We start from the raw sequence: 15,045 nt of genomic DNA on the forward strand, positions 1-15,045 counted from the left end.
GCATCATTGCAAGCGTACATAACTGTATTCAGTGTGCAGTGGGGCAGAGCCTTGGGCTACATCCCAGCCAGTGCTCCTGCTGCTGGGCTGAAGGGTCCCAGCAGACTGTGAGCCGCCCCTCTTAGGGGCCTGAAGGATATACGGTGGAAAGAATGTGGAATCTGGGGTCAGCAGTGATCTGACTCAGATGAGAGGGGTTTTTGGTTTAACTCTTAATTGCATTGTACTTACAGGCTATGTGACTTTGAGCAAATAACTTAAGCTTTCTGTTCTTCATTGTGCTTGTGGGCAAGATGCGAGCAAGGCCATTGGGAGGAATAAATGAGATGCCCACTTCAGGGGCCATCTCATAGCAGCTGCCAGTAAATGTTGTCCACTTCCTTGTTGCCGCACCACCAAGCACGTAAAACAGCTCTCAGACTCATGTGAGCGGGATGTAATTTATGTCTGAAAAACCACGCCCAAGGAAGGATGGGGTCCAAAGAGATTCTGAGAATATAAGAAGGTACCTTCAGAGAAATTCGGCATGCTTGTAACTTAATCATTATCCTATTAGAGTTGGAATATTTGCTTATGACTTTTGAACTTTAATTATTACTCATTTTCCTTAATTTTTCTCTTTTTAGGAAATTCTAGATGCTTTGGACCTATCCCTGAGATATGTTGTTGACAGTTTTTTTAATTCAAATTTTAGTTAGTTCTTGATATAATATGTTTAATGTTTTTTTGCTTTTTTAAAGGCTCAGCCATTTAGAATAAACAAGTCTGTATTAGTTTCTTTCTTAATTTGGTTTGAATGATTTCTAAAGGACCACTTAAATAAGTTAATACTCATTTAAATTATATTCCTTTCTCTGAAGATTCTTATGTTATATCCTTTTCAAAAACAGTAACACATTGTCTTTTGATAATGGAATCCGATGTTTTCAGTTATAAGTGAGAGATTCTTGAGCATTGCCACAAAAGTTGCACTTAAATTTTATTTATTGTGTTTTACCATTAATGTATTTAACTTAACAGTTATTTATTCAACTTAAAAACTTATCATCCATGTTTTTTGAAAGTTCAATCTGTACTAATTTGTAATTTTTAGGTCTTTCTGTTTTCAGACCTTCACATGAAATTTTTTTGGTAACTTACTCTAGGAGGGGGAGAAAATATTTAGAATTTAGTCTATGGGTTCATACCACGCATTTTTGATAAGAAGGGTGGTCTCGGCCAGATTGCCAAAAAATAAAGAAAAAAGCTGATCCTGTTCCACGTATCAGAGATGGCAGGAAGACTGCACACCCTGCCATTGTCCCTCCCGTGTCATTTATTCTGGCACAGTTCCCAGGGTGGTCTCTACACGGCTCCTGTCAGAAAAGGCCTGTTCTGATTTCCAGGGAAAGTATTGTAACGCTTTAGCCTTAAGTTTTCTTGTGGAAAGTTTGGTCATCATAATAAAAATTACAAATGAAAGGCTGTCTTTTCAAGGGATTCATTGACTCTTCCCTGGAGGAGCCATGAGTTAAATGGGGAGTGTGCAGTGGGAAGTGAGAAGACCCATTTGCTTTGGGAAGGGACCCCTGCTGGACGCACAGACCGCCCTCCAGATGGGGCCCGCCCTCCACGCAGGGGGTTGAGTGAGATAATGATTTCCTTTCTCCAGCCTCTTTAGCCGTGAAATTTGTTAAGGATGGATTCCTAATTCACCAAGTTACCATCTTAATTGCTTCGGATTTTCTGGATTCAGAATTTTTAATTTAGTTTTAAGATGCACCGGTCCTCCTACAAAAGCAATAAATACAGTGTTCATGGAGGCAACTTTGTGAAGTACGGAAAAGTGCGCAGAAGAAAACAACAGTGACTTCTGATCCCTTCACCTTGAGAAATCGTCTTGCATTTTTCCCCTAAAAAAGCATTATACTTAATTTAATGGGATGGAATATAGTAGAAGGAAAACAACATAAAAGCATTGCTGAAATTCAGATAACTTTCTTTAAAAAGAGAAGTATTGGTTCATACAAGATGCTTCTAAGGTTTAAAATGGGCATGTGTGCATTTCGTGTTGTGTTTTAAAGTCTTTGTTGATTTTAGCCACCTTCTGTTGTACTCAGGGTGGTGGTTGAGCTGATGGGAAGAATTATTCACTGTGTAATTCTATAGGCAAAATATTCCTTATTCGCATGGGTATTTCTGATCCCGTTCCGGGAACATGCATTTCTAAATTGATACCAGTTCCTAGAATGTAGCTTTTTCTGGTGTCCCCGTCATTTAAAGATAGAGGGAAGCATATTTCTTTTCCGTAGTGATCGGACAAGACCTTCAGATCAGATCTCTAGTGATTCAAACAAAACAAAACAAATCTCTCTCCTGCTTTAGACTCTTGGCATTTGCCTGAATATGATTTATAAAACTGCAGTGTTGCTAATCTTTAAATAATACCCGAGGGATGTGGTTTTCCAGCACCCTTAATCCATTTGACAATAAAACATCACAGATCACTTGCTCTGACGTGTTTTGTGCTCTCTCCCGCAAAGGACTGTCAGCAGAATTGATCATTTAAAAGTGAAATGGCCAGAAAAGAGGGAAAGAGTTTCTTATTTCTTAATTCAAAAGAGCTGCTATTAGAAATGTTTCTTCTCTCTAAGCAGGGATGTAGGCTAAAGCATTTTACATGTGTATTTCCTTTTTATAAACTTGAAAGTGCCAACAGGAGACAAATGTAGAATTCTTGTACGTACCTCTCTATTTTGAAAACCAGGTAATCCCCAAAATTAATACTCTAAAATTTCTCAGTTTTGATGGGAAATTGGTTATAACACTTTTATGGCAGGAATTTTTTTAATTATCCAAGAAAGCCTGAGCTTTCACATAACCCTCTCGCTGGGCTGATCATGTACGTGTTGCATCCCTCTTCTGATACTGTGTGTCCATGAGTGGAATTGCTTTTACTTTATATGTGTATATTGTTTAAACATACACTCCACATGTCGCACACTTTACATAGCACATCGCACTGAATTCTCACAAAATGCTATGAGGTTGATACTACCCTTGTCAGTTAACAGGCTGGAAGTCCCAGTTGCTAGAAAGAGGTGGAGGTAAGATTTTGAGCCGGTTACAGTCTGTAGCCGGGTTGAGAGCCCCCAGGTGCAGCTAGGGATGCTGACCTCCCCGTGGCTGTGCCTGCCACGCCCTCCCAACTTGCTTGGGTCATTGGGTGTGCCTGCCAGCGTTGTACAAGGAACACCTGGTTACAAGTAGATGCGGAAAGTCATTTTTTCTCTCCCATTTGTCGCAGGGAAGCTTGGCTGCGGTTCTCCGGGAGAACACTTGAGCGGTCCCATCACCGAAAACGATGTCAGCCTCCTTGCCGCGGCTCTGCGGATTCAGGTGTGTGTGACACAGCTACTTGAGAATTTTTGAGTTTGGAGCTTTTGGTTTATAGTCACTAATATGTTACCAGTTTTCTGTTTGTTTAGCAGACACGGTGTTGAACACTTTGCACATACTTTGTCATTTAATTCTTGCAACTATCCTCTCAGATAACCGTCTTCCCATTTGATAGATAAGGAAATGGAGACTCAGAAAAATTCAGTCACTTGCCTTTGGTCACACGACAGGTTTGGGGCCCGGACCCAAATCAGGTTTCCAGAGTCACAAACCTCCACTTCCTTTTACCTCTCCACCAGGAGTGAGCCTCCACTCTAGTTCACGTTCAAGAGGAAGGGAATGGGGCTCACCTCTTGCAGACAGGAGGAGTGTTAAAGGATTTGTGGACATCCTTTTGGACCACCACCATCTGTATGACCTAAATCCCAAGGTGTCCAGGTCTCCGCTGTGCAAGCTCCTGACTGGTGCCGGAGCCTACGGGGACAGACGGCGCCGGCCAGCAGAGGCACTAGCTGCCAGTGGAGAAACCGGAGCCTGCATTCACGCCTCAGCAGAGTTAAACAGAAGCGAGGTTTAGTTCGTTTCTTTCTTGCACAGCAACACTCAGTTAAAACTCTTCGTTCAGAGTGGGATGTGAGGATTACGTTACATTTCAACCAAAGCTAAATTTTATTCCTCTGTGTGTTAGGTTAATTCTATGTGCTTACTCCATTGTATCAACTGTAGAAGGATTATGCTTGAAATGGCGGTGCAAATTTTGGAAGCTGGGCATCCAACCTGATCATTCCTGTATTCTCATGTTTCCCTCATTTTTCCTTTCTAATCAAGGTGAAGAATCCACTCTGTAATTTTTCATCTGCGTACTTGATGACTTAGTGACCACGAGCTGTTTTATTAGTACACACAGCTCACATTTCCATTTTAAGGAAAACTTACAAATTTAATTATATGAGAATAAAATTAGCCCTGTTCGTCACTTGAGTCGGTGTGCAACGTGATCATGTTTTCGTGGCGTGACGTCCCCGGACAGTACTGTGACAGCCAGACACACGCCCTGTCAGCTTTGCCTTTTCTAACGGGTTTTCCTTTCTGTTTCCGCTGAAGAACATGGTTGTCAGCGGCCGGAGGTGGCTTCGTGAACAGCAGTACACGAGGTGGAGACTTCACTGCTTGAAACTCCAGCCCCTCTCCCCAGTACCAAGGTACCCGGGTGGCTTGTTTTGTATGGATGTCAGCTCAGCAAAGTGCCTCAGATACCCAGAGTGACCCAGGGAGGGGAGGGCACCACTTGGGTGTTATGGCTTTGACAGTTGGTCATTTAATTAAATGGCCACACTATTTTTTCTATCGTTTAAGTACTCCAAAATTAAATAATAATGAATGTGTTTACCATATCCGATCATTTCCAATATATATATATATATTTTTTATTTCTGAGGTCAGGATGTACCTTACTGTCCATGAAATAGTGGTGTCTGAGATTTGACCCAATGTGGAAATGTAATAATTGGACTGTGCTTTCAAGTGTCAGAAATTCCCAACATATGTCATCTGGGTTTTGAGGGCCATGCAGGCTCCTCCCCTTGGGGAAACAGCCGACCAAACCAAACACCAGGCTGTGTGGGAGCGCACTCTGATGGACCAGGTGGATACGTTCTTCAGAGCAGGATTTAATGACGTGTAAGCTACGTGTTCTCTGGATAAAACTGGAAATACAAACCGGAGAACATAGTCTCAGCATTTTAGCATAGTTAGATAAGATACCTAAACCAGAGAAATGCTTTCTCCATATTGAGTCTGCTTTGGCTGCCTGTCTGCCCCACCCCCTTCAGTGAGTTGGCCCTGCCCCTTTCATCCAAAGCAGGCACCTCCCCAGGTGGCCCCAGCTTCCCCAGGTGATCTGTCACCACTGTTGGGAAGCACAGTGTCAGCAGTAATTGGCTAAGTTTTCACTTGCCAACCAGTTGCTTTTTAGAATTGCCCTCTGTCTCCCTGGGCAGTCGCTGAACACTGGGCTTCGATTACACCCCCAGGCTGGTGAAACCTCCCAGGCATTACTTTCACCCCTGAAATAGACTAAACACCTTACTCATCTTCTGTTTCCTTAATACATTAATTCCAAGGAATGCTGTTTTTTGTGGTATCATCCCTGTAGTTCTGTAGTGTTTCATAAAATACTTTTCAAGTTACTAATGTCGGTATAGGACCTTAATTTTTAAAAGTAGATGAGTAAATTCTACTTAGAGCAAAAAAAAAAAAATTAAGGTGGACTCCACCAAATTTTATACCATAATCTTTGCATAAATCAAAATGAATTCTTCTTGGAGAGGAAATGCTTTAATTGCCCAACCAAATTTGACTGGTAGAGCCACTGAGAAAAAGAAGGCAGGCTGAATAGTTTATAAGTTACTCAAAAAATCAAAATGATGTCACTGTCACTCTTTAGCTAGTGAAGAGAGAAAACCTTGAAGATTTTCCAAGAGTGGGCTCTTTGACTTAGGAGATTATGGCAGGAAAGAGAATGAGAGAGAGACAGGTGGGGCAGAGCTTGGAAAGTAAAAGGAAGCAGGAGCCTGGGCAGTGAAAGGGGGCAGGGGAGGAAGATGCAGGGGACTGGGGAAGGGAGAACCTGACTGGAGACACAGAGCTCAGCCCACTTCTAGCCCAAGGTGCCCTCTCCCCTCTTTGAACAGTTCTGTTGCCCTTCGGAGAGGTTGGGACTGGAAGTATCTTTGCTGTTACTTTGTGAGCCAAGGTCAGCCCCGCTGTGGGGTCCAGTGGGGGCTGAGAGTAGATCATCAGCAGTAGCGACAGAAACAAACCAGAGTAGGGGGTGATCTGTCCTCCCCCGCCAGTGCAGAGACTGCTGTGCCCCCAAATCAGGGCTCCAGGGCCCGTCCGGGAAGTGGCAGCTGTCTTCTCCATCTCTGATGCCTGCTCTCCCACACTCTGGCTTGTGCCTGTCTGGTCTTACCCCCAAGTAGAAGGCCAGGCAGACAGATGGACAGCCTGAACCCCCAGTAAAAAAGCAGCTGAGCTCAGGAGCCCCAAAGGCTCCGAGAAGTTCAGAGCACGCCGAGTTTCATAGCACTCTTGAGAGGTGAGCAGTGGTGTTCCCATCTTGCCCGATGGGAAAGTGGAATAAAGTGTCTGTCCAGGGACACTCGGAGCTCCCGTATTTCCTGTCGAGCTTTGGACATTGGGTCCAGTACAGTGATGTAATTAATACAATATTTTGAAATACGATTTTGGACTTGAAATAAGGAAGAGAGGAAGTATGGACACAGATAAAGTAGCACTTTCACACTTTTGAAGAACCAAAAGACACATGTGACAAGCCCAATGAGCGAGCGTTATGCAGAAACTCGCCTATTTGTGGTTAAGGAATGCAGCCGTGACCCACAGAAAGCATCGTGCTGTGTAATGGATTTATACTGATGGGAACATTGTAATATACAGCCTCCTCTCCTATGGCATAGGTGTGCCCTTGTACCTGGGCAGAATTCTAGGATCTTTACCAGTTTTTAAGAGTTGCTTCTCTAAAGCTATATACCATTTTCTCCTGTACGTTAATTGTTAGCTTAATACTGCTTGGGAGACAGGACCGCGAAGCCATCCCATTGATTCGGTTGTTGGCTTGGTGTGTGGTTGTTTTTCACTCCAGCAGCGACCACCTAAGCTGAGAAGACTCTTGCCTCTTATGTGTTTCCCCCCAGTGATATTGAGATTTCAAGAGCACAGACTCCAAAGTCCGTGGATGTCCTTGCCAAAGAGATAGGATTGCTTGCAGATGAAATTGAAATCTATGGCAAAAGCAAAGCCAAAGTACGTTTGTCCCTGCTGGAGAGGCTAAAGGATCAAGCAGATGGAAAATATGTCTTAGTTGCTGGGTAAGATTACTTTAAATTTTATTTTACTAACAAGACGTGTTTATCACACTCTCTTCCCCATATGTACTTCTGTCGTCCCATCCAGTCCCCTCTCAGATCGACATTATCTTGTCCATTTCACTTGGCATTCCTTCCTGAGAAGGGAGGTAAGTTTTTATGGTCAGTGCAAAAGAAATTCATCTCTACAAAATATGAAGTGTAACAAGTCGCTACTTCAGTACTTTATTTTTTTTTTTGTTTCTCATATTGTGTTCTGATCACCTTTTCTGTCCACCTTGGGTTTTTCCTTTAGGTTTCAGGATAAAAATTAAATAAGAATTGAAAGTAAAATATTTTGAACTGAGTAGGGTGTTTTTGTGTTCAACTTGGAAATCACATTTTAGTGGCAAATGTACATACATATGATTCCATGAAACTTTGATTTTCCTATTCATTTCTTTAATATTTCTTATGGATGTCTTTGAATTGTAAAAGCTCAGTCCATATGTATATATATATTCCATATATATATAATTTTCTTGCATTTCAAAATTGGTATTGGGCCAAAGACAAATGCCCAGTATTTATGAAAAGGAGTGTTTGCTTTACTTTCCTTATTTAAAAAAAAAATGCATTCACTAGCTGAAAAAATGATAGAAAACAAGGGATTTCAAATATTTATTCAGTGTGACCTGAGGGAACATCCAGACACCATATAAATTCCTTTGCTGTTTTATAATTTCATTGCACAGGCTTGCTTACAACATACAGGCCAAAGCTTGAGGTACAAAGACTTCTTAACAGAGACATTTCTTACCATTGGACTTGACTCATAATTACCTTTCTTTTTACATATTTAATTATTAAATCTAAGTGTGTTGTTTCTTTTTCTGGTTATAAAAATCATGCCTACTCATCGTAGAAATAGTTCAAAACTACGGAAAGTGTAAGCAAGAGCGTGAAACATCCCAAACCCTAGCACCCAGAGGAAGCAGCTGCTCACCTTTGAGACCATCGTGACACAGGCACAGCCATTCGTGAGCGAGATCGCTCCACGGCTCTGCCAGCAGTGACTCGACCGTTCAGCAGCGCGTGGTGCACCCAGCTCCCTGCAGCCAAGGCAGAGCCACGTTAGCATTTCCCACGACTACATGCCACTTCACTGCTCGCATCCGAGGTTCTGCAAGTGCCGGGGAAGGGGGCCCAGGCGGAGTGAGGGGTAGAAGTGCCTGAGATGGGGGTGGGCTCTGTGGCCCACGTCTTCCCGGCACTGAGAAGCACATCTGGGGCCCAGCCACCGATGATAGCACAGCGTGTTTCTCATGCTTCAAGACTGAGGCAGAAAAATGACTTGAAACATCGTGGGGATGTCCCATAATTCATTTAACCAATTCTCTATTGCTGGGAACTTAACTTGTTTATCACTTTTGGCCATTATAAGCAGTGCTAAAATTACCAACCTTGAGCCTGCGTGTTTGTTCATTTGTCCAGTGTCTCCTTAGGAAAAATCCCTGGACGTGAATTAAGGGTTTCAAAACTACAAATAAAGATAAAGCGACAAAAAAAAAATCAAGATATCAGGCATAATGTCACCTTTTTAATGGCATAGTAATTGCTTCCTGTCTCCTCTCCCTTCCTCTTCACCCTTCCCACTCTCTCCTTTTTCTTCAGCTCCTTCTGTTACTGTTTTGTAAGAGGAGTTGGCTGCCAGGGTCTTTCAGAGTCACTGTGGTTTTGAGGAATTCATACCTGGTTGCAGCACCTCGGTTCATGGCTTAAGCCTTCTCCTTCAGGCTCCCCAGCTCACTTAGAATTGGACTCCTGACCTTAGTGGTGTTCTTTCCAACCTAGGACTTCCCTGTCCGAACCCTAATGTCTGACAACTGAGCTGAGCTACAGGAATGCTCCTCGCTGAGAGATGTTGATCCCACCTGCTGGCCCTTCTGGGCCATTCTGAAAGGAGCCAGCTGACCGGGGCGTAGGGGAGGGGGATTCCTAGGTCGGCAGCGTGCATCTAGTCAGTGTTGCTTCGTGGACGTATGTTCGATGCACGTTTGTTTGCAGCAAATAAACAAACGTGGACGTTGAGAACCTCCAAAGCAAATGCCGCATCTTATCCACGGATTTGCTTTCCTTCTCCCAGATGTAGGTGATCTTGGTGGGAGGGTCTTGGTGGATAATTCGCTGTTTGGGGTAGGAGGACTTAAGGAAAACTCAGTTTATGAAGGAACAGTCATTTTTTTCTTACGCAGCATTTTTTCTTATGGAGTGGCTGTGGTTTACTCTGTTTGGGGCTTCTCAATGTTGGGCATAAAAACGCAAGTGTAGACACGGCCCTACCCTTAGCTGGGAACACAGAATCCGTGCTTCTAAAACACGCTCTGCTGGTATTGCTGTCAGGTTCCTAACTTGAAGTCCTACTTGTCAGAGCCTGGCCTCCAGCCCCGTGCTGGAGAATGACCAGTAACTTGGCTAGCGGGTTACAGCTACACACCGCCCGCACCCAGGCCAGCGCTGCTCTGCACCGTCTCTCGCTAATATTCATGTATGCAGCTGAGCTGAAGAAGCCAGGCTACTGTGTTGTGGACAGAAATGAATATTAAACCTGAATTCTCTAGTACAAATATATCCCAAAGAGATCAGTTCTTTTGTGAAATTGTGGTGTAGGTTCCTTACTGAACAAAATACCTGTGAAGGAACAAAAATTAAATTGTGTTCTTTTCAACTGCTTTGGGAAAGAAAAAAAACCTGTAAGGGTAGGATTTTGAGATATATATGCATCTGTAGCAGAACTTGAAGGTTTTAGAAAATGTATACCATGCTGTACTCTCTGAGGGAGGAATGAATAAACTTCCCCCATCAACACAATAAATGATATTTAAATCTGTAAACTGCCTTTCATATCTACTCTTTTCATAACTGGGTGCTTGAGATTAGTGTAAAACAGACATTTTTACCTCCACATTTGTACCTTTGATCAAGTCAGTTATGGAGAAGTGACATTATCAAACCATTATACACTTCTTTAGAAATATAAATAATCCCTCCATTAAATGGAGACTTTTTCTGGAAGGTTTTTTTTAAAAAAATTCTGAAAATAATATTGGCTTATCGCATAAAAATTTAACATAAGGAAGAGTAACAAAGAAGGGGAAAACTAACTTTCTCATTACTCAGAGTGTTAGTTCCTGCCAGGATTTGATCCCTGTATTTGTCCTCTGTACACGTTGAGATCAGGCCTGTGACACCACTTTGTGGCTGGCATTTTTGTCTGAAAACTAACGTAAAGCTTTTCCCGTGCGTTAGAATTCAGATGCCCATGGAACTTTTTAATAAACCTAAGTAACCTATTTGTTACTGTACATTTCAATTTATGTGCGAATGCGATCTAAATATATCGACAGTGGGATGAATATATAAAACAACGGCTTAACATTTTTTTCTCTATTGTTAATCACCCAAATGCAGAACAGATTAATTTGTTTTAAAAGGCTATTCTTCAAGCTTTAGAATTTCTTACTTTGTCAGAATCATCTGTATTTCATCAGCTGCACGTCGCACGGTGTTTACACCTACACATCACTTTATTTGCTCTGCCTGACAAAATGAGAAGTATTGGGAATTGTTCAGGGAAGTATGCCAGAAGAATCTTAGGGGCTCTTGAGTTTTACATATTTTCCCAGTTACACTAATGAAAAGGAATTTGTTTGAGAACTTGACTCGGAGTGCAGCTGTGGGGCATTGAATGTGTGTGCAGGAGCAGTCTCCCTTGGCCCATTACTGATTTCGGTGCAGAAGCTTCTAGAACTTCTCTGAATTGCTTGAACAGAGCAGTTAAAAAAGCACAGACCAGTCTGTGAAGAGACTAAATTTCACGTTAAAGAAAAATTAAAATTATTCATGTCACTTTTTTTTTCTGTAGAGTGCCGAACACTTGATTTGATTCTTTTAACTTTTTAATTTAATTTTTTTTTTTTTTTTTACTGTTTCAACCCCTTAGTTTGGTCTGTGAGAAAGTAACCTTTACTGGCTTTTCTAAGATTGTGCTTTTCTGTCTTAGGTAACTATTTAAAATATCTATGAGTTTTTCTTCTATCTGTGTTTCTTGCAAAGTAGAACAGAAGTGTGTAGAAGAAACCCTAGCGACAGGACCTGTGGACAGTTGACTCCACAACATGTGATGGAGACACACCCGAACGGACCGAGGAATTTATTGTTAGATAATAAAAGGCTTTTTTAAAAACCCTTCACGTCGTGACAACACCTGGAGTGACATGCATTCGTGCGCTGCTTGAGCATCTAGTTTTGGAGTTCACCGTTAGATCCATGGCTAATGGCAATAACGCTGTTTAACAAGATTCTAGATTTGGAGGACAGTTCAAAGTTTCACCCCTTCATAAGCAGTCTATTTGATCCTTGAGTAAGTGGTAGGCATCTTTCACATCATGTCCACGTAGTCACAGAGCACGCACTTCAGTAAATTTTTATAATGGGTGTCGTAAACATTTGTCTCAGGAAAGGTGTTAAAATCCCTTTGTCAACTGTTTTGTGCTCATCCGTGCCCTGGACAGGTGACAGGAATGCAGTGACATTGGGCGTAATCCTTCGCCTGAGCAAGCTCACGGCCAGTATGCGAACCAGATGTGTCAGGAGGCTTAGAGTAATGCTCTCTGGCAAGGTATAGAATAAACACGTAATAAATGCCGTGGGTATTAGAGGGAGCAGATCAGTCAGCCGGGGGGCAGTTGAGGAAAATAATGAACAAAAATCACAGCGCTCTCTCCATAAGCTCTCAGTTCTTATAGAAAAAGAAATTAGGTTGACACAGTGCTTGTTTTCTGCGTCAACTTGATACCTTGGAAGCTGAGTGAAGGACATGGGGATGGCAACTAAACCACATTCTGATGCCATATGCAGAAATGAGATGGAATAAGTTTTTACTGTAGCTCTCCTTTTATTGCCCCCAGTAAATACTTCCTACTTTCGGCTTTTCCTGACTTGTGACTGTTGGCAGAGAGCTAAGCAGTCCTATGTTTCTAATTAAGACTTGGATGGCGAGCTGCAGTTCTGAGGAGGTCATCCCTGGGCGGGTCCGCTCTTGGCTGTCTCTGGCAGCCCTGTGAGCATATCCTTGGGACTGAAACTGTAACCCTTCGTGTGAAGTTTAAGTAAACCACCAACTCCTTTGCAAACTGGGAGTGCTCAGTTAAATAGGAAGTTGACTCAAAGCATAAACACCTTCACGTAACTTTGAGCCTTCATGCTGACCAGGCATCATGTGGCTGGGGGAGCCTGAGGGTTTCTCCCCCAGCTCCCTGCCAGCGACCTCCTTGCTGCTAAATCCAGTGACCACTTACCAGTCCTCACCGGGCTTCAGACCTCTTCAGACTCTGGACACATCCTTAGTTTTTTTCCCGAGACTCCCTGTCGCACCCTGCCTCCTCCTCAGGGCCTCTTTTACGTTATACTGCTCTTTTGGCTTCCTTTTGCTCTCTCTTCTGACTATTGCATACGAGAAAACCTTCTTAACAATTTTGATACCTTTATTTCTTACTCTGTTCACTCTCACTGACTGATCCTACCCATTCCCATGCTTTAAATGACTAATCATAGTTAACGATTTCCATCCACAGAAATAACCTTGGGAGGTCAGAATACTTGCCTGGGTTTGATTTCCAGTTCCACTAAGCGTGTGACCTGGGGCAAGTTACTTAAACTCCTTGTGCTTCAGTTTCCTCGTTTTTTCAAGTGGGAATAAAAATAAGTAACCCAATAAGTATAACACAGCCTAGCATACTGACAACCCCAAACCCACCCTCAATTTTGTCTAGCTATATTTATTTATTTCTCAGGTCTCCGTTTAGATATTACTTCTTCCAGGAAGCCTTCCCTGATGTACCAGATCCTCCTTCCATGTGTTCTCATAATACAGTCATTGCTCTATTCCCTCTGTCTTAGTGCTTGTCACATTCATTATCACTGCTGATTGATCTGTCCATGTGTCTCATCAATTATGAGCTCTGTGTGGGCAGTGATATATTCCACATTGGTCATCAGCATGTCCCCAGGGTCTGGTAGCCTGGCACATGGGAGTGCTTAATATATATTGCTTGCGTGGCTCTGGTGGTCTGAGATAGCTGAGGACAATGTATGTAAAGGCATTACTTCCTTGCAGTCATATCACTAGATTTTGCAGGTCCGAAAACTGTCATCAGTTTTGCTTTGGTTGAGTGTCCTGGACAACCTGACTCTTGCCATCTAACTCACAGGAAACAGTATTGTAAGCCCAAGCAATAGTTTTTAAAACTTGTCACAATGGTTAGAATACACTAAGGAACAATTTTATGGGGGTGTAATACATGCATGCCTGTCCTATCACATACTACTGTGATAGTGTTACATCTGCACACATGATGTTTAGCTCTGTAGGGTGTCACAGCCAATGATAAGCTCCCCAAAGCACAGATGATCTCCTTAGTGCACCAAGGAGCTTTGGACTTTTTCTAAGTATTTGAGGGTCTGCTGTATGTATGGGAAGGGATGAGGCTTAGTGTGTCTGCAGCCAAGAATCTAGGAGTCTACAGAAATACAGATGTCTCCTTTTTAGGGCAAAGAACTTCCTAACAGTAAAAGCTTTCTGGAAACGAAAAGCCACTCTGGAGGCATGAGCTCCCATTGCTGCTTGTTTTCAAACATGGTGGGAACAAGCCTGGGCGTTGATGTCTAGAGGGAGATGGATGAGTGGGGGACATTAGGATCTCTTCTAGTCCTGAGAGTTGAGTTAGGTCCCACAGGACCATTGAGTTAGGCCCTGTGGCCACATTATGTCCCCAGTAAATGGCCCTGGAAGAACAAATGCCAGATTGCCCATCAGCAGGAAATAACATGAGCTTAATTTTTGAAACCGTTTCGATGGGCAATTCTCTGCGGTTTCTTGAAGTTGATATTAGCGCCACTGCCAAATAAATTCTTTTTCTGGTCTCTCGGTAAAGTTGTGTCTGAATCTTGATGTTAACCTAAGCATGGCCTGTGTGATGTGGGTAGACCATAAGGGTTCGAGAAAATTGATGAAGTGGATCTTGAAATGGAATATTCTCCTAATATCCTCTGATTTGGCTTTGGTACTGTACATTTATTTTGCATACATTGTCTAGGAAATATTATTAGAGTCACTTATTTTTTTTCTCTCCCAAATCAGGATCACACCCACCCCTCTTGGAGAAGGGAAAAGCACAGTTACAATTGGGCTCGTGCAGGCCCTGACCGCACACCTCAACATCAACTCCTTTGCCTGTCTGAGGCAGCCTTCTCAGGGGCCAACTTTCGGAGTTAAAGGTACTTCGTTTAAACAACTAGTATATTTTTCAGAGTGAAATTGGTGGAGGGAGGTAAAATCTTAAAAGTTTGAAAAGAACGTCATCAACAGATGTGGAGTTAAAACTCATCAGAGGAACTAGTGCATTTTATCCCTACCTGCACCCCCTCCTCCACACTCCGTAGGTGGAGGTCGCCCCAAGTTGGTCTTCCTGCAGAGGGTGCTGCAGTAGGGGTTTTAACGTAACCACCCCAAGAAGCCGATCCCCTTGGTTTCCTGAACAGTCCAACCTTCAGCAAAATCCTTGTTTCATCAGAACCTTCTTTTGCCAAGCAGTTTGGAAACTCCGCCGTTTATACTGGTGTTTTATCATCCCAACCATGGTGAAAGGGCTTTCCACTGAAGCAGTTAGAGACCCTTTCGGTCAGACCCCAAGTCTCATCCCCGTAGAGCTCTGGACACTGACCGGCTGTGGACGGAGAC

At 42.9% G+C, this 15,045-nt stretch overlaps 1 protein-coding gene across 1 annotated transcript in view; it reads left to right on the forward strand.

Moving 5' to 3' along the window:
• MTHFD1L (methylenetetrahydrofolate dehydrogenase (NADP+ dependent) 1 like) overlaps window positions 1-15,045 on the forward strand; it is a 158,598-nt gene that overhangs the window by 27,106 nt on the left and 116,447 nt on the right. Inside the window, exons 9-12 of the mRNA XM_053914293.2 lie at window positions 3,287-3,378; window positions 4,483-4,580; window positions 7,095-7,268; window positions 14,446-14,582. Coding sequence (XP_053770268.1) covers window positions 3,287-3,378; window positions 4,483-4,580; window positions 7,095-7,268; window positions 14,446-14,582 — 501 coding nt within the window. The remainder of the gene's footprint in view (window positions 1-3,286; window positions 3,379-4,482; window positions 4,581-7,094; window positions 7,269-14,445; window positions 14,583-15,045) is intronic.

This window comes from Desmodus rotundus, chromosome 11 (assembly GCF_022682495.2).
Source record: "Desmodus rotundus isolate HL8 chromosome 11, HLdesRot8A.1, whole genome shotgun sequence".
Taxonomy (NCBI): domain Eukaryota; kingdom Metazoa; phylum Chordata; class Mammalia; order Chiroptera; family Phyllostomidae; genus Desmodus; species Desmodus rotundus.